The following is a 23689-nucleotide window of genomic DNA, read 5'->3' on the forward strand; positions in this document are numbered from 1 at the left end:
TGCTGCGCAGTTTCAATTTTAACTGTCCAATGAATATCCACCCGAGTGGATAACTTATCAAATAAGTGTAATTTTAGTTATATATTCAAAATACGAGCCACAATTTGGACAATTTAATTTTAATTTTTTTTTTTTTTTTTTCAATTTTCAAGTGCCCAAGTCATCCATCACACTCTACTGAAGTATCGAAGTTTTTCTTTAATATGTTTCATGCATCCAGGCCAGACAAGTTAGCTGATCAAAGATCGGGCGCGGTCAGCTGTCCATCTTAAATTAAACATTGACACCACCAAGAGTTCCTTTATCATGGCTCAAAATAAACATAGAAAAAAATGAAAAACCACAACCAACTTGTGAGGACATTATAAGGTTTTGGGGGCGAGTAGAACCCGTTCATGATATTCTCCAAGAGCCCATATGGGAAAGATATTTCTATATGCTGAGTAGCTTAGCATACAGTTCTTGTTGAACACTCCTCTTATTTCCTGCAATCGTCCATCCATCATCACAGCCACCACAACCACCACCACCACCACCACCACAACAACAACAACAACAACAACAGTAGTAGTAGTAGTAACAAGAAAAATAGCAATAACAACAACAATAATAATAAGAGGCCGAGTTTCCTATTTATTTTGAACATGGAACTCCCCTTTTTGGTATGTAATTTGTATATGTAGGGCGTTTAATTGTTCAATTCAAGCTATTGATTTGATGTCCCCCACCAAGGATGAACCACTCCTAAAAAGTCTCCTAAATTGGAAGATCCCAACTCTCAGATCTCATCTTTTCTTAACTATGTATTTACATGCCAACAAAGGAAAGGTTAGAGTTGACTAGGTGAAGAGATTTTTTGGGCATGTTTCATCCATGGTGAGGAGCATTGGATCAATGGATTGGATAAACCTATCATGGACCCCACATTTACAGATTAGTTACCCAAACAGGGAAGTTCTCTGTTGTAACTGAACCTTCTTATCAATTTTGTAGCAGGTTTGTGCTACAAATATGTGATCTCGTGTGATCGATCGGTTCAGTAAATTTACACATTCAAGTGGTTAGTTACCTGTTGTGGGAAATCGCCATTTTCCATCTGTGAATTAATTAACAGCATTGATGCATGATGCAACGGCGTAGGATCTCTTTCGGCCTACTTCCAATAAAACATTTCAAGGGTTAGGACATTAGGAGAGAGCCATATTTTTACAAATTTTCATAAATTGGGGGTGTAGCGGAATCTCCATGCAGAAAATATGAGTAAAGATTCCCCAATTACAAGGGCATCGAGCAGAAAGAGAAACCTTAGAAACAGAATTTATGATTTTTGGAATTTATACTCTTAGGGCCTGTTTGATTTTCTAATTTCCTATGAAATGCGAAGTAAATGAACCACCATTACTATTTTAAGGTGTCTGTTTAAACAAGAATTACAGCCTGTAAATCGAGGGTCAAATACAATTGTAAAGGAAATAAGTTAAATGCAATCATTACATTTTTACATTATAAAACTATCATTTTTATAATGATTTTTAGGTAAAACAAACACCGAGAAAATCATCATTACACTCAAATATAAGTGATGTCACAGCTTAAGTACAAGAGTAAATACTCATTACACATTTACAGCAATTTTTTATTGTAATTAGAAAACCAAACAGGCCCTTAGGAGAATTATCCAAAAACCGTGAAATGTATCTTCTGTTCTGCATTAGAAAGAATGAGATCTCTCGTATCCTTGCATTCATTGTGCCCTAAATTTTGAAAATTTTACTAAGAGTACAAGTCTCAAAAATCATGAAAATTTTCTTTTATTCTCAACCACCCAAGCCAAATGCAATCTTGACAAATGATATGAACGTAAGCTATGTAATTGATGAAACTAACCTGTCCGGCATCAATAAGAGCCATTAGAGCCCATGCTGTATTTGTTAAATGTGACCGGTTGCCTTCAAGGTTTGTATACACCTGTTTCAGTGAGTGGTGGATCACACCAAAAATAAATGAATTACAAAAAAAAAAAGTTTTAATTTCTACAATTTTCGTTTAGGTTGCATTTGGACACATTATCTGATTGAATTGAGATTATTAGTTTAACAAAGTTGAGATCGCAAAATTCCAATTAGCTTCCTCACCATTCATATTGACGGTCTGGGCTCCAAATTACGATCACAATGTTTTCAAGTTGGACTTGACTGTTATATGGGGGCTACTTTTTTCATCCTGAATACTTAGAAATGTTACTCATATTTGTCATTTTCTTTTGATTAAACTGAATATTCACAACTCAATCCACTTGTGCATCAAAACACGACTTTAAATTAAGAAATCCAGTTATATGAAGATGCACTCTCTTAATGTTGGTTTAAATCTTTAATATCTTCTTCAAAATAAGTGAATAATGACAACTAAACAAAAACCACTTATTTTTATTTTTCTTCTTCTTCTTCTTCTTTTTTTCATAATCTATGTAGTCAATATAGGAGAGCTACTTCAGCTTGTATTTTCATGTACTTTCGTGATTGGGTTTTCCATCATACAAATTAGTTTGTATTATGATTGTACAGATGAATCTCTAATCATGAGGATGCGCATTCTGAGAGTTGGACCCAATTAGAGGGTTGTTCTATCTTGGGGGCAGATCACCATTGAAACCTTTCTACCTTAATTGCTCATCCCTAAAGGGGTAAGTTTTGGATGTTTGGTGTTTTTATTTTTGGACCATTGGTTTGACTCGGTTGTACTTGCCCATACCCATGAACTGATTGGGCTCACTCAATTGGCATATTGAATCGCCTAATAAAACCCATAAAAAAAGAAAGAGAAATATACCTTATTTTTGCAAGAAAGATAACTCTCTCCCCAACCACCAGAATCTAGCTGTTTTGATAACAGAAATTCACAAGCTTTGCGGATGCTGGAGCTGTTGTGGAAGGTCTTTCCACTAGCTACTAGCCCTTTTACTGCAAACCATGTGGCGTAAGTGTAGCAAATTCCCCAGGAGCCATACCTATACAAATATCTTGTCACGTCATAGATATGAAAAATAACAGGCCTGGGCCTGACCCATTTATTAATGGGTGTTTCCATGAAAAAAAAAAATCTTCAAAAAATCTGAACTTATGAAAAATACTCTCGACTATTTTGAATTTTCAGAAGGATACTGATGGAGAGGAAAATTGATCAAAATGCCTTTCATTTACTTTCTTTTAGGGCCTATCTGAAATCATGAATTCCAGGTGATAGAAAGGAAAAGATAGTGGTGGTTTCCATTGTCGAATGAAAATAATGGAATTCAAATTCAATAGGCTGTGTTTGATTTGTAAGGAAAACTCATGTGAAATCCTTTATTCAATTGGACAATTTTTACCTCAGTTTTTGTGTCAGAGAAAAAATGACATATGAAAAAGCCTGATGGTGAGTCAGTGACCATGAACTTTGATTTTGTTTGCAAATCAAAATGTAAAAAATGCTGAATTTCCTTTTTCCATAGAATCCATGCCTTCAAACAGGGCCGTAAGAAAAGTGGTAGAGACTAGCATTGTGGGTCCACATGATGTGTTTATGAATTCCAACTAATCCAACAGGTGGACCCACTATGATTATCATAAGAATAAAAAATCTGGCTTTTATCCAATCAGCAAGTGGACTACATCATAAAAAATAACATGCACCTCGCAAAAACTCCAATTCCACCTGTAGCCCACCTGATAATTAGATCAACGTAATCTCTATGGCATTTGATCATCTTGGTGGGGTGCACCTTTTAGGCAGCCTAGATGTCATACTTAAACCATGTTGGTCCCACAATGTTCATCATACCACAATGACCAAAGGCATTTTGGTTATTGTGCCATTCATCCATACTGTCAGAGGATTCTTTCAAAAATTCAAGGTACTCTTAAGCCTTTTTTTTCTTCCATAAATTCAGGTTTTTAAGGATTTTTTTCTTAGAATACACTATTTGATTTTCATTTTGCTTTTTATTATTTTGTCCAATTCATAGCGTAGATGAAAAGAGAATCAGACCATGAACCATCAGACTCCTGTGTTTTCTCTATGAAATCCATTGCTTTAGATATGCATTGTTCTATTTCTTGTTTCCTATGTCCAGGATATAGTTTCCTGAATAATGTCAAAGCCTGGATTGCCGATGAAGTGCATTCAGGATACCTAAACGCCGCACACGTTAGAGTTAATCAGTAGAAATTGTATGAAATGAAACGAGGCGGGACCCAATACAAATGTTTGCATGTTAAGCTTAACATACAAATGGATGTGTGGGGCCGACTGTGATGTTCTAAAGGCATACAATCTGTCCATCGTTATTGCTCCATCCTACTCTCCATGGATATAGCACAACTCAACTCAGTTTCGATCCAAAACTTAGTTGGGCCACACCATGTAAAATCATGCCTACAAGTGCTACAACCTCTAAAATCATTTGTTGTGGCCCACCTGGGTTTCAAATAGTTGAATTTGTTGAGAGTGCATTCTTCTGTTTTGAATGCATCTTTTCAATGGATTAGATGGAATATATAAAACAGTGGGCCTCGCATACAATCTGGAAGGTTTTAACAGATGGCTTCGCCATCCCGACTATTCCCTGTGGTGTGACCCACCTGACTTCTGTAGTAGCCTCATTTTTTGCTCCAAGGGGGAAAAATAGGGGCTGCAAATGATGGACCATTTGGATGTCATTGAAAACATCATGGTGGGCCCCACGTGTCGACTTGTATGTTGAGCTTAAAGTAAAAAATGTTTGTATTGGATCCAACCTTCAAACTTTAACCTAGAGGATTGAAAAGGTGAAAAAATCATACTGGTAGTCAATGACAATGTCTTCAAAAAATTCAGAAGGATTGAACAACTGGAATGAAAAATTAAAAGTCAGAGGATTTGCTTTAGTAAATGATGCATGAATGATGATAGAGAGAGAGAGAGAGCAGATATTTCAAATACTATGCGCCATGTAGGAGTTGATGATAATGTTTGGCTTCTTCGAGGAGATTAATGCACACATACAGTACCAAAGCTTAGGGAAATTTGAATTATCTAGAAATAGTAATTGTAATTGGATAGATTGGCAAAATGGCTCCAAGGAAACCATGGGTTGAGCAATCTGTGAAAGAAGTTACCTCCATCCAACGGTAGGATCGTGTGAGCTCCCATGTAGAGAAACCGCCATTGTTATTCTGTACCCATACCAAAAAAAAAAGAAGAATTTATTAGCGACTTGTCATATTTCAATGGGAAAAAATAAAAATAAGGACTTGTTTTGGGTGCCATTGAAAAATGAATCTAACCCAGATGGTAACGCCTGCTGGCTAGGTGGAAGGAACAAGATGTATGAAACAGATGTGGTCACAAAAATTCATGTTGACAGTTTGGATCCTTCTCACATGTCATCGGTTGGCACATGAGGAAGCAGGCATAGAAAGGCAGCTCCCAAACTGATTTTGAAGAAGCAAATGGACAAGCCAAATCCACACCATAACCAGCTGGGTTCGGCCCTGCCTTATGTTTAGGATCGAATGAAAGCCCGTCCTTCAAAGACCCGACCAGCCTACTTCCACTCTTAAACATCAATCTTGTGTCCATTTCCACATGGGTGACCTTGTTTAATGGCGTTATCTCATCATTTTGATCTTTGAAGCTAACTTTCAATTCCTAAGTGAAAGCACCATCTTACCACCATAGCTTAGGTAGAGAAATTGGATGTCTGATTAGTGAAAATGGTTAATTTCTCTTTGTGCAGGTTAGTTCTAACGTACTTGTAGAGAAAGAATAATGTTTACAGCATCATATATTCGCTCTGCCAGCAATGGTTCCCCAACGATTTTTGGTGAAATTTGTGACAACAATAACACAGCCTAAAAGAAAAAGGAGACGAAGCAAAATTAAAGAAATGAGTATAGAAGAATGAAATACTTATTGCATTATCTTTGTATTTTGATTGTGAGCCCAGGTAGAGTTACCTTTAGTCCTTCTGTTGTGCAGTCCGACACTTGACACCCTTGATCTGCAACAGTGAAAGTCCATGCACCTTTTGAAATGTGGCGATTCCAGTGACTCAAGTTGCCTGGTGAGTTTTCTAAAACCTTTAGGATGAAGAGAGAGAAAATTAGCAGATAGATTTAACTAGATGGTTAATGTTGGGAAATAATTGAAAAGATTAGGATGAAACCTGCGACGCTTTTATAAAGTCATGTGCTTTCTTTAGAGTTGGTCCATATTCTTCAACAAGATTGCTTGATAATATTGCTTGAATGGTGAGAGCAGTGTCCCACGTTTGGCTGCCACAAACCTACAATAAAATGGCATATAGCATCTGCATTTAGTAGATACTACCAAAGAAAGTTTTTTAAAAAGATAAACTATATTTGCTGTGAATGTGTTGGAAAGCCAATGCCATTTGCTTCTTTACAAATACCTGCACTTTCATGCCATCTTCAGCTACCCATAAAAAATCTGGGATTCTTGCAAGGTGACATTTGAATGCCTCCGAATTTGGGTTTTCCACCCAATGAGAAAGAAAATCCAAAATCTGCATAATTTAAGTAAAAATGCTATAAATTTCAGTATGATTTAATACAGCCTTAACATGTATTTTAATCAGGTAGGCTACTGAACAGAAGAGCTCAAATAAGCCTATCCAAATAGCTGGATGAGGCTATGATAATGATGATTGGTTGATAATCAAACGCATGAACTCCCATGTTTTTGACTCATAGAACCTGGTTGTGAGGGAACAATGCTATACCCCCAGATTTCAATTTGGACCTTCTCCAAACTCTTTATTATCAAAATGTGAGAAATTTTATTTTTTGCACTTTACATATTACCTTCTCTACAAATCCAATGCAAAGGTATCGAGTATTCTCATCTTCATAATGTATCTGTTCCATTGCAGTTCGTAGCGCTTTCTCTCTTAGCATTGAAAATGGCCAATGCTTTATAAGAGATTCACCAACCTTATAAAGACATCCCATTAGAATATCTTGTATTAGGGGATGTGGGTAGAAGAGATCTTCCTGTAATAACAAGATCGAAGAAACTTCATATGTACATACATTTAGATTACAACTAAAAAACAGATGGAAATAGATGTAGAGCTGACCTTTGCACACAAATTACGTGCTCGACACCAATCTATTTCATGATACGGTTGAGTGTAGAGCTCTTCTCTCAGTGATGCGACTGTCTTTGTGATTGGCCCCACAAACTTCTTTCCATATAAGTATGACATGGGCAAGTACACCATGCGACAATGGCACCAAAGCTTACCTACATGGCTTAAAAACAAGATGTGTGAAAGGGAATTCTAAGTTACATTGGATGATTGTTACGTGTTAGAGAGGAGAAAATAAGCATGCATTGATCCCACGTGCTACTTTTATAATTCAACATAAAAATGTAAAAAAATCACATGAAGGGGTCATTCAACAATAACCTGGATAAAATGGTAGAAAGGAAGGAAGAAGCCAAAACTCTGGGGGAATTGGATTATTGCCTGACCATTCAAAAACTCCAAGTACCTGACACAAGAACTGGAGATAAGTTATATTCAATTGAAATGTATTGACAGTTACCATTTTCTACCTCTTTGAAGCATATCAGAAAGTTGATGTTCAAATAGGCAAAATGTGGACAACTTTTCTGTACTTCATATTAGAAATTTCTTTATTACAGGAGTCTAGTCTGATTAAATTGATATGTGTTGGCTGGTTCACTGCTATTTTATTCATCCAACTACTCAAAGCATTACCTATTATATGTGTGGGTTATCTATATTTAGTGGCTTTTCATCTTTTAAAAAAACATTAGTGGCTTTTCTGGCAGAGCTTTGTTAAGCCCACAAGCGTGCAATAAAGTTCATGTACACACACATATGCTAACATGGCATGATAGGGTCTGAGACCCAATCCATCCATTAGAATGGCACCACCAAATTGATGTCCATGCCCAAGAATCAGGTTGATCTCCTAATCAAGTGGGCCATAGTTAGCAAAACAAATGGACGGCTCTGAAAAACTTTTCTGAAGTTTGCTAACCCATCTACCCATTTCCAATGTTAGGGCCCACATGCTGAGTGGATCATATTTATTTTTGAGAAAGCATGTACAAGGTTGGACCAACCTAATGGATGGATTGGATCTCACACCTGTGTGCCATGTTGGCGGATGTGTGGCAAGTGCACGAGCTTTATTGCACAGGTGTGTGCTTAGCCAGGCTGTCTGGTAATTGCCCCTCTATGAACCTATTTTTCTTGCTGGCCTTTTGGAGTGTGCCTTCACTAGTTAGGCTTGGGTAGCTGATTATTGAACTTCTGCCAATCTACCATATAAAAAGCCAACTCCAAATTGCTGGGAGAAAGGCTAAGATGATGATGGATAACACAAGGATATGAAAATCTTCGATGATTAATTATCGGAGTTAAATAGTAAAAATGTAACTGAATTACATAGCAATTTGCCTTTAAAAAATACTCTCTTTTTTGCACTCGAACTACTTTTACTTTTGTTGCAATATTGATATATTAGAGGTTCTTTTAGCAGAAATCGTTTGAACAACTTTTACTTTTGTTGCAATATTGATATATTAGAGGGTCTTTTGGCAGAAATCGAAACCTTGTGTCATTTGAAAACATGAATATCTCTGGTTTATCTTTGTCCCCTTTAGGGTCCTTTCATCATCAATAAATTTGTGTCCAATGGTCATTTTTATCTTAAACAACGCCATCCTTATCTTCTTAGTATTGTCAAGCAAATTGCTAGGAAATCACTAACTTGAATTGCAATCTTTGATAGCTTGTAGTGTCTCTACTGACAAAATAACATCTGGTTATGTGCTGACTAGCAATCATCAAGCTAGAGTATGGTGACTGTAGTACTTATAGGGTGCATTTGGATAACAACTAAATTGTAGTCATCTTCTTCATCATGCATATTGAATGTCTAGGTTTCAAGTTGTGATCGTGTAACTTACTAGGAATGCAGCTGCAATTTGAGGCTACATCTTTTATGTGATATGAATAGCAGGAAACACCATTATTCTTTTGCCATTTCCTTATGATTAGACTGAATGTTGGCTATTTAAATCGAAAATTGCTCGGATTTATAGAGATTCCTAAGGAAAAGTTTAATTATACAAATGTACTAGAATTAGACCATGGACAATGTGTTAAGAGATATACCGAAAGCCATAACTTTCCCCAAGATGGTATCCATGTTACACCACCACGGTCAAGGATCCATTTTCGACCTTTCTGCATAGCCCCATCTTCACCTCCTTCAACTCCTTCCCCAAGTAATCGCAACGCAACGTAGCTGAGTGTTGTAGAAAACATAGTGCTGTGTCCCTCTATATGGAATCCCCAACCACCGTCTTCGTTCTGCAAAATACAGAGAATTAGCATAACAGGCCTATCGTGTTTGAAATTTGTACTCAAACGTTGTGACCTCATACTCAAAAAGGTAAAATGTCACTATTCGATTTAAAAGATAATTTAATTTTTTTTTAAAAAAACACTAATGTGAATTTGATCTATTATCAACATTGTCCTTCTAGCCCTGTCCCATCAATTTTCGGTTTGGCTTTAAGAATCTTGTTTCACCAATCAATCTTATCTAAGGCTCTATCTTCATTAAGTGAACAAGCCTTTGTCAATAGAAATTCGATTTGGGACATTGAACTTCTCACTTTCTCATAACCTCACTCACAACATATGTAAAGAAGAGAAGCTTTCGGACTTGCCTGAAGGTTATATAAGTAACGGCGCAACTCCTTTTGGTGTTCTGATGGTAGAACGGTATTGAGCGTTCCCGTGATATACAAGCCTATAACCTGCTTTTTTTAATGGTTGAAATAGTTAGCTTTTCATTAACCGAGAACAGAACCATAAACAACAACAACAACAACAATAATAATAAGAACAAAAACCCACTATAACCAGGAAACATCATTACATATGCATACAGCATTTGCTGTATAGAAAATCACAAGAACCAATATAAAGCTCACCAATATGGATGTAGGAAACAGGGGACCAGTGAGTTCTGCAGGCCAATGCCCATCATGTGCTTGCATGGTTGAATAAAAGCTAATAGCCCTTCTTGTGGTAGTTGTGACTGCCTCTTCAGTAACTTCATTGATGTCTTCTACTTTCACTTGGGGTAGCTTTTTCCCACATGGATTCTCTTTTGAAAACTGTATTTTTTTAACAACTCTATTAGTATTGAAAATTAGTAAAGTAATTCAATAAATAAAGCTGAGGAGGTCTTTAACACAGGTAGCTGGATGACAGTGATCTTGTCTAACTAGTGCATTAATACCTATATGTCACATTTGTGTACAAAATCTAACACATCCAACAAGTTATCCCCACCATGAAGATCATCCAGAATCAGAACAATCTACTCATTAAGTTCACAGCAATCCGATTTTTTTTTATTTTAAATTATTTAATTATTTGTATTAGATGATTTCCATTGTGAGGCCGGCCTTTTTATTGGATGGATATTGGACAAACTATTCACAGTGACATATATGTGATAATTCGGAGAGAACACTATCATCCAACTAGTGTAACTCTATTTTAACTTCAAATTTGAAAAAAAATAAATTAATCATATTATTCATACTTGTATTCAAGGTTCAAATTACGGGAATGCAATGTATTGCATCAGGAATGTATTTTCTATCAATCCCATACAAATAGCGGTATCACAGCACACAACATTGAATCAGTTTGTTTGGTAGATCCATTATCAAACAAATATAATATCGAATTATTATAGGTAGTAATGCAGGGGGCATTTTCACACCGGACTTAAGTGGGGTAGCTTGTGGGATGCGGGGACACACTTGGGGTGGGCGGCCCGTGTGAGGCAAGCCCCACCCGTGTGAGGCGGTAACCATATGATTCGGGGCCCACGAGGGGGGTTCAACGGAGGTCCTAACCCATGAGATGTGGGGCTTGGGTTATGAGATAAAAGGATTAATTCACCATGCTTTATTAGTTTAAGCTTTTAGAGCAAGTGGTTAATTGTCCATTTGTCCTGTGTCAAATTGGTACTAGAGTGAGAGGTCTCGTGTTCGAGACTCCTCACCAGGGGTGATTCAACCGTTAAAGTGGGTGATACTTGTGTTTTCCTTCATCTAGGTCCGTGTGACCTTGTCAATGGGTTGGATGGAATTCTCGCTTCACGAAAGAGGACAGGGAAGACAGTGCCACTACGTGAGTTCACTTCACTGTAAGGAGTTTTGTCAACGGTAAAATCAGCAAAGAGAACCGTTTGTCAGGCCCACCAAGTTGTGTAAATGATATCCAATCCGTCCATCTTGTGTGCTCCTTCGTTTTCTCCTCAGCAGTCAAAAATCAGGTAATACAAAAGTGCCACTATATTTCCTGGAGTGTGGTTAGCTCACACTGTAATTTTAATTCGAAGAAGAGGGAGTGATCACCTGCATTCTCATCAACAGATCCGAGCTCTGCTTAATCCGAAACCGATTTCTCCGGTATTCTTCGCGGGCCACCTCAACTGCGGCCCATTCTTCGGGCGATCCAAGCCGTTGATCAAACTCCCAGACCTGTCTACCAACGTGATTATTCACACTTTTAAGCCATGGACCATCGCCTTCAGCAATCTTAAGCCTCCACATTCTTCAAGATTCCTACAATTACATACATTTTCATTTCAAACTAAGCAAGATTTCAAAAACAAATTGTAATCAAGTAAATAAAGATGCGGCCCACCCGACTCGATCGCTCTTTGATCAAATCCAGTCCACAGATTTTAAGTGTCCTAACACTAAAATTCAATGGTTCTGATTAAACGTGGTGGATTTCTAAAAACATTAGGAAAAGAAAGAATCAAACCCATGCATCTCTTCAGATTAATACAAGGATCGATTTTTTTCTAAGATTGGGATTGGAATTTAGGATAATTACCAACTGGCACTGAGAATGTGCCCGGTACGAATGAAAAATAAGAGGAAATGAAACGGTTTCACCTCCCATTTATAGAGAAAGAACGGGAGTACTGAAGGAAGCGGATTGGGCAGAGATATTCCATTACTCGGGCCTGTATGGGGCCAACAGAGATGTCAGTGGTGAATCCACTCCGTCCATATATTCTTAAAGACCACAATAGGACAGGATTTTAAAAATCAGGCAGATCAAAATCTCATGTGGGCCACACAAAACGAAACAATGAGAATGGAAATGTCCACCATTGAAACCTTTCTGGTGCTGACCATTATGTTTATATGCCATCCAAACGGTTCATAGGGTTAATAACACTCAGATAAACTGTAGACACAAATAACATCCTGATACAAAACTTCTGTCACCCTAGGCGTTCAATCCCCATTGTTATGTGTGATATGGCTCATATGAGTTTTGAATCTGGCTGATTTTTAGACTCTTGTCATATTGTGGTCTTTCAAAACAGATTGACGGATTGGATTGGATTTGTCACGTACATCTCTTAGACCCCATACAGCCCCGGGCACAGGTATACCTGAGTGCCCGGGGTCACAGGCAATCCGCTTCCAGGGGTTTGGAGTGGATTCAGTGCTCGACTGTTGGGCACTTCCTCCAACGGTCGCATGCCCATACAGTCGCTACAGGGAAGTGCTGTGGGCCCAACCATGGTCTGTATGTTTTATCCACGCCGTCCATTCAATTTTTCCATCTCGTTTTAATAAAGGACCCAACAATGAGGTAGATAAAATTATCCAGTGGACCACACCACCAAAACAGTAATGATTGAATGCCCGTTAAAAACTTCTTGGGGGCACAAAAGTTTCGAATCAAGCAGATATTTGTGTTTTCTCTTCAGACAGATCTATGTGACCTAATCAACAGGTTGGGTGACAAATAAACATCATGGTGGGCCCTAGGAAGCTTTTAATGGTGGGTGTTCAATAACCACTGTTTTCATTTGGTGTGGTCCACCTGAGATTTGGATCTGCCTCGTTTTTTGGTTCATGCTCTGAAATAATGATCCAAAATAGATGGATGGCGTGGATTAAATACACACATCATTGAAGGGCCCGCATAGCACTATCTAGTAGTGACGTCACTACTCGTATTGCTAGTATGCGAATGAATTTCAACGGTCCATCATTTTCGCAAAACACCTATGGCGTGAGGCAACCATGGCAGCCGTGTGCAATCCACCCGTCCATCATTTCCGCCAGTAGGCTTGTTCAAAACTCAAGTGCACCAAACCACGGTGATATGCAAGGAATCGACGGCTGTTATTGAAACCTGCTTGGGCCTACCAAAGTTTCAGGTGATGCTTGTCTTTCAGATTTTCCTTCATCTCATTGGAAATAATCTCATGAACGGGTTGGATCGCACGTAAACATTACAGTGGGACCCATAAAATTTTTAATGTTAGGGATTCAATTATGACCGTTTCCTGTAGTGTGGTGCACATAAGATTTGAGCCAGCTTCATTTTTGGGATCATGCCTTAAAAATGAGTTTTCAAAATGGTTGGACGGTATGGATTTAAGTCACATGCATCACTATGAGCCCCACAGTCAGGGATCCCACCTATCTCTCACCTAATCCGCTCCCATACATGAGAATATAATATGAGATGGAGAAACTGAAGGATAAATCACCTGCAACGCAAGTAATTTTCACAGCGTTTATCTTTTCGTGGGTGAGTTCCTAACCATGGGACCCACTTGGATGTATGTGTTGTATATCCATGCCGTTCATCCGTTTTGTAAGTTAATATTAGGTCATAGATCCAAAAATGAAATGCAAACAAATCTTAGGTAGACCATCCCATGAGAAAATAATGTTGATTGAACACTTACCATTAAAAACTTTATAGTATCCAACGTAATGTTTGTTTGTCATCCAACCTGTTGGTAAGGTCACATAGACTTGATTTTTATACCTTACAAAAAGTTTAACTCATTTTAAGGCCGAGCTGAAAAACACAATCAGACAACGTGGATATACAAAACATACATCAAGGTGGGCCTCAAGTCAAAGACTTACGTACTAAGTCGTCACCCTGGACCCACCTAATCCACACCCCTCTTTCTCATGGGCATGGATTGTGTCCTAATGACACTAAGATTTTGCTAGAGATAGATAGTCCTGTCAAGGGACATGTGGGGCCCATGTCATTGAAACTTTCTTAAAGTATGAAAGACGTAAAGTTTTCTAAATAACATATTTATTTATAAACTTATATTGTATAGTCATTTGACTATTCCCTGTTATATTTCTATATTACGAAATTGATGGTTCATATATGCATCAACAATGGAGATTCAAATCCATAATCTAAAATTGTACCTGATTGGGAAGACATTCTGTCGATAGGAATCTTGATCTTCTGCACCTTATACCTTTACGAGAACCTTCAATATGACCAGTGTTTTCTCTATTATGTTGGTGAAGTGATCAAGACATTTATTTATAAAAAAGAGGGCTAGAAGCTTATCCATCACACTTTTCCCTCTAGGGTCTCCACATCGTAGGTTTCCATATCTGGCTTAATAACTGAGTATAGGGATAACGGTTCAAGCGTCCCGCTCCAAACCTATATACAATGATTACAATTGTAGTGGGGCTCACTGAATCGCTCAATCTAAATAATCCAATGGTTAGATCTGATGATCACGTGTGGCCCACCTGATAAGAGTTTTACATTCTCATCATAGAAAGTGTTGAGGGTCAAATATTGCATATCAGACCCATTTATTGCATGGATTTACAAGCATGATACCGTTTAATAGCCTGATTTAATTGTATTTGTGATGCAGAGTGTATTGACAAGCATGAACTGAAAAAGGGTGCTTAAACCATGGATTTGACGCTCTGATGACACCCAAGGCAAGGGACGGACTCCAGGGGACCAAGATCGATGGAATTACACACCAGGGATCCAAGGAAATCAAGTTATTCACGTTAAAGAGGCCTGAAATTGGTAAAAAATGCAAGATCATATAGTTCTCGCCATCTGATTGGCTCAAAACTTCATACATGGCCTGAGGGCCATAAATTAACCGTACATATCAAAATTTAGCCCTTGGATCACTATAGAAGTGCCCCAACTGACAGATCAGCCCATAAACCGTTGATTCTGGGCCCACCTGATATTTGGAACTGTCTCAACTTTGGTCTCGGCGGTTTAAATAAGATGAGGAAATAAATGGATGGATCGGATCTTGTATATACATTACAGTGGGCCCCGTATAACCAAAGTGTGTACATGAGGTACACATGTGCCGAGCCGCACCATACCGTGTATAACGGGTCAGCGCGGCTGACCCGTATCTTCTTCTTTAAAACAGCAATTGCCGCATTAACGTTGTATAACGGACGGAAACTGTCCGTTTTTGCGGACGCAAGTGGGCCCCACCCATGGCCTGTACGGATAATCCAATCCGTCCATCGTGTAGAGGGCCACGAATTCATCGAACCCATGCTGAGCTTTTGGACTCATGCAATTACACGTGCGCGATACAGAGGCCATAAGTGGACTGCCCTGCAACGTTTAAATTGATGTTTGGATGATTTCTTCTCTGATTCTGAGTCAATGGACATGAAAAACCATCCGTTTCTTACTGAAATTTCGAGGGCAATCCAATGGACGAGGTGGATTTTCTTGAAAACACCTCTGTGGGGCCCACCGATCATGTCAGCGCCGGAGGTGCGAAAGGCTACGTACGTCCGCGAAATCAGACTTTCTAGGCAGTTGTGGCCCACCATCTTTGATCATATGGAAGATCTGAACCATCCATCGTGTAGACCAGCCAAAACACTTCCAAGAGACGCTGATTTTACAGAAATAATGCAAGGAACGCGAGAGTTATGAAGCCCCGAACTTGGCTGCGAAAAGGCTTTCGCTGCGCGTGCGATAGCTTCCCAAATCCGATTTCCACCACTCCAAAAGCTATAAAAAGAGTTCCAAACGTGGAGAAGAGGGTATGCTTGAATAGGGGACGTCAGATAGAGAGAGAAGTGTTTGGAATTTTTATGTATTTTTTTTTCTTTTTCCTATGATTATGTTAGGCTAAATCCCTTAGCTAGGGCTAAGAGGTGAAGCTTGTGGCGTGATGGGAGCTTCTACAGGTTTGATTGAACTGAACTGATTGACTTTGTTTGATTTAAGAAATTCTTTTAGTCATTAATGATTTGTTGTGATTTAAATTACAGTAGATCTGTGATGGCTTGAATAATTCCTTTCCTTTTATTTTGATGTTCGGAAACCCTGTTGTTCGCCATCGTCTCATAGACATGGTTGGATGATGGAATCCTTCCTAACACTCATACATCTTTTAGTTGGTTATGGATTGGTCTAAGTTCTGTTGTTTACCTTGTCTCTTAGGCATGGATTTGTGATGGAATTATACCTAATTCTTATACCTTTCATCTCTTGAAAAATATATCAAGTAAGTTCAGTATAATATCCATGAAGCAGACATAAGATCTCCCTGATCTCTACAAGTGGATCATCTGAATCCCTAGTTCCCTTTCTCTGAATTCTTTAAGTTTAGATTAATATTTCACCATTATTCCTCAAATCACAATTGGTTTAAATTTCATCTTAGCCTAGTTCTAGATCTGGTTATTTTCAGATAACGTACAGGTTTCAGTTCCTGTGGATTCGACCTCGGACCGAGTTTATTACTACATCACAACCCTGCACTTGGGGTGTGAACAAGTTTTTGGCGCCGTTGCCGGGGATTGACGGCTACGTTTCCTGAAGATAACTGGTTTTAGGATTAGGACTTTTCTGATTTTTAGGATTTATTTTAGAATTTTCTAATTCCATGTTTTCCTTTAATTTTTAGAAATCTTCTATTTAAATAACTTGTTATTTTTAGATAGTTTTCTTTTTTTAGAAACTCACCAAACTTTCTTATTTTGTAGGATTCTGAGATAGGTTTCTAAATTGGTAATTTCTCTCTTCCTTACTATTTCTAGATTAGGATTCCTTTTTAATGAGTTTCTAATTCTAACTTTTTTAGAATCTAATTTTGTTTCCTATTTTATTTTTAGAAATTTTCTATTTTAAGACTTTCTATTTAGAAACTAACTTTTTCTATTTTGTAGGCTTATTAGAAATTTCTAAATTTGGTACGCTCTTTCTAAATTGCTACTTTCTAATTTAGGAATTCTTCCTTGTTTCTTTTTATTTCTATATTTCTCTTCTTAGGAATTTTATAGGCTTGCCATTCTTAGAAACTAACTTGTTTTGTTCTATTTTGCAGGTTTCAATTTAGGGACTCCAAATTGGTAACTTCCTTCCAACCCTCTTTCTCTTTTTTAGATTTTTATTTCCCTTCTTAGGATTAGGTTTAGAATTTGATTGAGGGCTGCGAGTGATTCATGCCCAAGTGGGCTCGTGACAACACTCGACGTCTCTTGACTGAAGGAGGATTAGTTGAGGGGTTAACTGTTCATCGTAGGACTAGACACCGCTCGAAATCCCCTGAGTTAATGGAGGATATGGCTGGAAATCAACCTCTTCTACCCCAACCTAGGGTAGAAGATCTCCAAGATGAGAATGAGGTGCATAAAGCACACCCGACTAGTACCTTACGAGATTACTTACAACCGACGGGGGTGAGTACGCCCTCATGCATGGTTTTTCCTGAGAATGCAGGACACATGGATATCAAGCAAGGGGTGATCCAACTCCTCCCTAAATTTCATGGGCTTGAGTTAGAGAATCCTTACTTACATTTAAAAGAATTTGACGAGATCATAGCTACCTTATACTTTCTTAACGTGTCTGATGACACGGTCAGGTTGAAACTCTTTCCCTTTTCTTTGAAAGAGAAAGCCATGACGTGGTTACATTCACTACGTCCTCGATCAATTAGCAGATGGAATGACATGACAAGGGAGTTCATTAAGAAGTTTTTCCCATACCATAAGACGAACACCCTAAGAAAGTCGATCATGAACTTCGCCCAAAGGGAAGATGAAACATTCTTCCAATGTTGGGAGCGGTTCAAGGATCTTGTCGATTCATGCCCACAACATGGTTTTGAAACATGGCGCATTACACACTTTTTCTATGATGGACTGACATCTCCCATGCGCCAATTAGTTGAGACGATGTGTAATGGAGAGTTTATGAATAAAGGAGTTGATGAAGTGTGGGATTACTTTGATAAACTTGCTGAGAACACACAAACATGGGATATCTCTCCTAGACCTAGTACTGCGTCTAGGCCGACTCACTCCAAGGAAAGGGGTGGAATGTATCTCCTGAGAGAAGATGATGATATTAATGCTAAGGTAGCTAATCTCACTAGGAAACTCGAGGCCATAGAATTTAAGAAGGATAAGGCTAAGGAAATTGTTTGTAGCATCTGTGGTTGCAACATTCATACTCAAAACTCCAACTCAAATCTGCCTTTCAAGAGGTATTAAATGAGTAATCCAATGCTGTAAGCAATTACCAAAGACCTTTCAATGGGCCCACCTCTAACACATACAATCCTGGCTGGAGAAATCATCCAAACTTCGGTTGGAGGAATGGACAAACCGCTACACCTCAAGGTTACCTAAATCAAAATCCAACTCAAGAGAAACCTCAAGAGGATTCGGTTCGAAACATTTTCAAAAGCAAGAGCTTTTCAATCGGGGTATGCTACAGTGCCTTCCAAGACCTAACAAAAGCAATACAAGGACTTAAGGTGAAAATACGATTGGGAACAAGGAGCTTCCCACCAACCTCTTCCCAATCCTAAACCGCAATATGAAGTTAGCGACCCAAGCTCTTCAAATCAGATGGAGCAAGCTAAATCCATCACCACTCTTAGGAGTGGAAAGATCATTGACAAAACCATTCCGGTTATGGCTGAAAAGCCTAAGGACCCAGAAGTGGATAAAGAAGATGGATCTAGCCATGCCCCACCAGAGTTAGAACCAGAACCTCAAGGAAAGCCGATTGCTCCATTTTTCCAACTGTTGGTTGCACTAAAATCACTCTCTAACTCTCAGGATATTCTAGAAGTGTTGAAACAAGTGAAGGTCAACATTCCACTACTTGATGCCGTGAAACAAATACCTTCATATGCCAAATTCCTGAAAGACTTATGTACGACCAAAAGACGGCAAAATATTCAAAAGAAAATCTTCTTGACTGAGAAAGTGAGTGCTATCCTAAAGCAAGATGTGCTGCAACAATTCCAAGTCCCCGGTAGCCCAACCATATCATGTGTAATTGGGGACCATCGAATTGATCACGCACTTCTTGACTTAGGAGCGAGCCTTAATCTTATCCCTTACTCGGTATATAAACAGTTGGGCTTAGGTGAATTAAAACCCACCTTAACCACACTACAACTTGCTGATCGCTCTGTTCGTATACCAAGAGGGATAATTGAGGATGTGTTGGTCCAGGTTGATCGATTTTACTACCCAGTTGATTTCATCATCCTGGATATCGAACCCATCGGTAACACAAGCACTCAGATTCCCGTCATTCTTGGTCGCCCATTCCTTGCCACTTCAAACGCAATTATCAATTGTAGGAATGGTGTCATGAGTATGTCTTTCGGGAATATGACATTAGAAATGAATATCTTTTTCAACACGGCCAGACGGATAGAGGAAGATGACGATATCTACGATATTAACATGATCGATACTTTTGTGGATAACAGGACACCCCTTACTTTATCCTCTGATCCTCTAGAGACGTGCCTGGCCCACTCCCATGAGTTTGATGATGACATAATTAGGGAGACGTGTGCCATGCTTGATGCGCTACCGGTACTTGAAGTTAACCGGTGGAGGCCACAATTTGAAGAGTTACCCCAAACTGATGAAGTGCCTCTACCGTCTAACCTCAAGCCACCGAAGCTTGACCTAAAACCTTTGCCCTCTGATTTAAAATATGCATACTTAGGTCAAGATGAGACATACCCGGTGGTGATTTCTGCCCACCTTGAGAAAGAACAAGAGAGTATACTCATATCTACTCTCCTGGAGCATAAGGGAGCCCTTGGATGGACAATCGCGGACCTCAAGGGAATCGACCCCTCGATTTGTACTCACCACATATATCTTGAGGATAATGCGAAGACCGCTCAGCAACCACAACGTAGACTAAATCCAAACATGAAGGAAGTGGTTAAGGCCGAGGTTCTTAAACTATTGAATGTGGGTATCATATACCCTATATCCGATAGTCAATGGGTGAGTCCAACTCAGGTGGTTCCTAAGAAGTCCGGGATCACCATCGTAGCTAATGCAATAATGAACTCGTGCCGACTAGAGTCACTACTGGTTGGAGGATGTACATTGACTACAGAAAATTAAATACGGTCAGGAAAGACCACTTTCCTTTACCCTTCATTGATCAGATCTTGAAAAGGTTAGCTGGTCATTCCTATTACAGTTTCCTTGACAGGTATTTGAGCTACAACCGAGATAGAGATCGCCCGAAGATCAAGAAAGACTACATTTACATGTCCCTACGGTACCTTTGCTTATCGAAGGATGCCGTTTGGACTATGTAATGCTCCTGCCACCTTCCAGCGATGTATGATGAGCATATTTTCTGACATGGTGGGGCAATATTTAGAGGTCTTCATGGACGATTTCTCTGTCTTCGGTCCATCTTTCAGCGAGTGCTTAGAAAGTCTTAAATGTGTGCTAAAAAGATGTGAAGAAAAGAACTTGGTACTTAATTGGGAGAAGTGCCATTTCATGGTTCATAAGAGAATTGTCCTTGGAATATTATCTCGTCCAAAGGAATCGAGGTGGATAAGGCAAAAATCGATCTTATCTCTAACCTACCTTCACCCAAGAACATATGGGACGTGCGATCCTTCTTAGGACACGCTGGGTTTTATAGAAGATTCATAAAGGACTTTAGTTTCATCTCTCATCCTCTATGTAATCTACTTCAAAAGGATGCACCATACGAGTGGACTGAGCCATGCCAGGAAGCTTTCGCTAAGCTTAAGGGCATGTTGACTAGTGCACCCATTATATAGCCACCCGACTGGAGCATTCCTTTTGAATTTATATGCGACGCGTCTGATTATGCTCTTGGGGCGGTTCTAGGCCAGAGAAAAGATAAGAAACCCTACGTCATTTACTACACAAGTAGGACTCTGAATCCTGCTCAAGTGAACTACTCGACTACGGAAAAGGAACTCTTAGCCGTAGTGTTCGCCTTGGACAAATTTAGGTCCTATTTGAATGGATCCAAGATTATTATTTACACAGATCATGCGGCATTCAAGTATCTTAAGAATGATGCTAAGCCCCGCCCGATACGATGGATCCTCCTACTCCAAGAATTTGACCTAGAATAAAGATAAAAAGGAGTAGAGAACGTAGTGGTGACCATCTTTCTCGCCTTAATCCCTCACGATTCCCTTGAAACAACACATATCAATGACATGTTCCCCGATGAACAATTGTTCGAGTCTCCCATTCACCTTGGTTCGATATTGCTAATTATCTTGCCACGGTTCCATACCGACACATTGGTTCGCAAGATAAGAAGAAATTTTTCACCAAGGTACGTAACTTTTTCTCGGGATGATCCGTATTTGTTTAAATATTGCGGACCAAATCCTGAGGAGATGTGTGCCGGATGATGAGCATCAAAGTATCATCTCCTTTTGTCACTCACAGCTGTGGTGGTCACTTTTCTGCTAAAAAGACCACGGCCAAGATTTTACTGTGTGGCTTTTCTTGGCCCACTATGTTCGAGGACACTCACGAGTTTTGCAAAGCTTGTGAGCGTTGTCAAGTGGGAGCATTGTCCGTGAAATATGATGCCTCGAACCCCATTCTTATCATCGAGGCATTTGATTCGGGGCATCGATTTTATGGGGCCATTCCCCCAATCTTTTGGGAATTTATATATTTTGCTTGCCGTAGACTATGTCACTAAATGGGTCGAAGCGATTCCATGTCGAACTAATGACCATCGCACGGTCATTAAATTCTTGAAAGAAAACATCCTTTCCCGATTTGGAACGCCTCGAGCTATCATTAGTGATGGGGGTTCACACTTTTGTAATAGACCATTTGAGAGTTTAATGAAGAAATACGATCTCCCACAAAGTGAGCACTCCATACCCCCCACAAATCAGTGGGCAAGCTAAGATTTCCAATAAGGAAATTAAACACATCTTGACAAAGACGGTCAACCCTGACCATAAGGATTGGTCAATCCGATTGACCGATGCTTTATAGGCTTACTGTACCGCAAATAAAACCCCTATTGGAATGTCTCCCTTTAGACTTGTCTATGGGAAAGCCTGTGGATTTGAAACATAGAGCCTACTAGGCAATAAAAAACTTGAACTTCAATCTGGACAACGCTGGCTCACTACGCAAACTTCAGTTGAATGAACTTGAAGAAATCCGGAACGACGCTTATGAGAACTCGAGAATTTACAATGATAGGATGAAGGCGTTTCATGACCACCACATTCTTCAGAAATCATTCACGCCAGGCCAGAAAGTCCTCTTGTATAACTCTCGATTACATCTCTTTCCGGGTAAGCTTCGATCTCGTTGGACCGGCCCTTTTACTGTTATCACCGCTTACTCTCATGGGGCCGTCGAGATAAGAGACCCCGACAATGGCAAGGAGTTTAAAGTAAATGGACATCGCTTAAAGCCATTTGTCGAGAAATTTAATTCAGAGGACATGTCCATGCTTCTGACTGATCCTGTTTACCAGGATTGATCTCCTAGTCTGATGGAGGTATAGGTAGGATTCCTGTTTTCATAGGAATAAGATAGTTTCCTTTATTCTGTTTTAGGATAGACGGTAAACTTAGCGCTCCTGGGAGCCAACCCAGCTTTTCTTTCTGTTTCATTTTCCTAGTTAGTTAGTTCAATGTTTGTGGGTAACATTGCTGCAAACCCTCACGAGACTACAACTCGTCCACTAGGGGCAACCTAGGGGTTTAAAGGCTTGTTGCATACGCTAAATGCAATCGAGAGTACCTGCGAAAGTGGTGTAGGTAGGATTTCATTTTTGTTATTTTTATTTTTATTTTACTGGTTTCTCTCTTGTGCTGACCCGATCTTACGTAGATATCTTTGGAAAGCCTTTTGATTCTTTCGTCCAGGTACTATCTTTCCATCACTCCTCTTATATTTTTGTTGTCCCATGTGCATTGCATGCTTATTTCTTTTACATTGAGGACAATGTAGATTTTAGGTTGGGGGTGGGAGATTAGGTTTCCTAATCTGTGTTTTCTTGGTCTTGAGCAAAAATTGTGAAAATTTTAAATTTTTATTGAATTTCATATGAATTCGAAGTGATTTTGACGGCCATCTAGGGCACTTGGAATTACAAGATGAGTGATGTTGGTAATTTATGACTCTTAGATTCAGTTATTAGATTTCACAGTTAAGTTTGAAGTGTTAATCTCTGATTAGAAGTAGTAAACATTGATTGAGTTATGATCTCACATGTCACATCTCGCTTTCACATTAAGGTTTCATTCGATATGAAGGATTTACTTGGTACTCATTAAGCTCAAGAGGAACCAACCCGAGAAATTGAAAGGATTGGGCGAATGGTCTACACCATAGGTTTGCTCCTATAGTGTAGATTTAATTCCTATGAATGATATGTGAAAAATTTAGGTGTACAATCTTCATCATAGGTTTGCTCCTGTAGGTGAGGATTTGATTCTTCTTGGCGTTACTT

The 23689-nt window shown here is 39.1% G+C and overlaps 1 protein-coding gene, 1 long non-coding RNA gene and 1 other non-coding gene across 4 annotated transcripts; 1 reads left to right on the forward strand and 2 right to left on the reverse strand.

Annotated features, from left to right (window-relative positions):
• Positions 1-235: 235 nt before the first annotated feature.
• On the reverse strand, positions 236-11969 carry LOC131256581 (cycloartenol synthase-like). 2 transcript variants are annotated; one of them, XM_058257487.1, is made up of 19 exons: positions 11759-11969; positions 11467-11676; positions 10024-10209; positions 9757-9846; positions 9197-9394; positions 7454-7538; positions 7121-7287; positions 6846-7034; positions 6434-6547; positions 6188-6307; positions 5979-6101; positions 5775-5873; positions 5139-5195; positions 4824-4870; positions 4030-4173; positions 2833-3010; positions 1888-1968; positions 1070-1153; positions 236-485 (listed from the first exon to the last, which is right to left on the reverse strand). In XM_058257487.1, exons 2-19 carry the CDS (start codon positions 11662-11664, stop codon positions 363-365), a joined length of 2283 nt encoding a protein of 760 aa, XP_058113470.1. In that variant the 5' UTR covers positions 11665-11676; positions 11759-11969; the 3' UTR covers positions 236-362. The 2 variants fall into 2 exon arrangements, with proteins under 2 accessions (XP_058113470.1, XP_058113469.1); XM_058257486.1 differs by lacking the exons at positions 9757-9846; positions 10024-10209; positions 11467-11676; positions 11759-11969 and having other exon boundaries at positions 7454-7550; positions 9197-9433.
• LOC131256582 (uncharacterized) lies at positions 5454-8407 on the forward strand. The gene is made up of 3 exons (XR_009176885.1): positions 5454-6085; positions 6620-6810; positions 6914-8407. It is a non-coding gene; the product is annotated as an uncharacterized LOC131256582 (long non-coding RNA).
• A 5959-nt stretch (positions 11970-17928) lies between the features above and the next one.
• Positions 17929-18035, reverse strand: LOC131257207 (small nucleolar RNA R71). Its single transcript, XR_009177220.1, has one exon. It is a non-coding gene; the product is annotated as a small nucleolar RNA R71 (small nucleolar RNA).
• Positions 18036-23689: the final 5654 nt, after the last annotated feature.

This window comes from Magnolia sinica, chromosome 9, assembly GCF_029962835.1.
Source record: "Magnolia sinica isolate HGM2019 chromosome 9, MsV1, whole genome shotgun sequence".
Classification (NCBI taxonomy): domain Eukaryota; kingdom Viridiplantae; phylum Streptophyta; class Magnoliopsida; order Magnoliales; family Magnoliaceae; genus Magnolia; species Magnolia sinica.

Excerpts from the sequence above, each read along its gene's own strand:
- LOC131256581 (XM_058257487.1), bottom strand. The coding sequence starts at position 11,664 with ATGTGGAGGCTTAAGATTGCTGAAGGCGATGGTCCATGGCTTAAAAGT. Across the intron at positions 6,308-6,433 it reads AAGATGGCATGAAAGTGCAG|GTTTGTGGCAGCCAAACGTG; the intron begins GTATTTGTAAAG and ends ATTTTATTGTAG. Across the intron at positions 3,011-4,029 it reads CAGGAGTCTGATGGTTCATG|GTATGGCTCCTGGGGAATTT; the intron begins GTCTGATTCTCT and ends ATATTTGTATAG.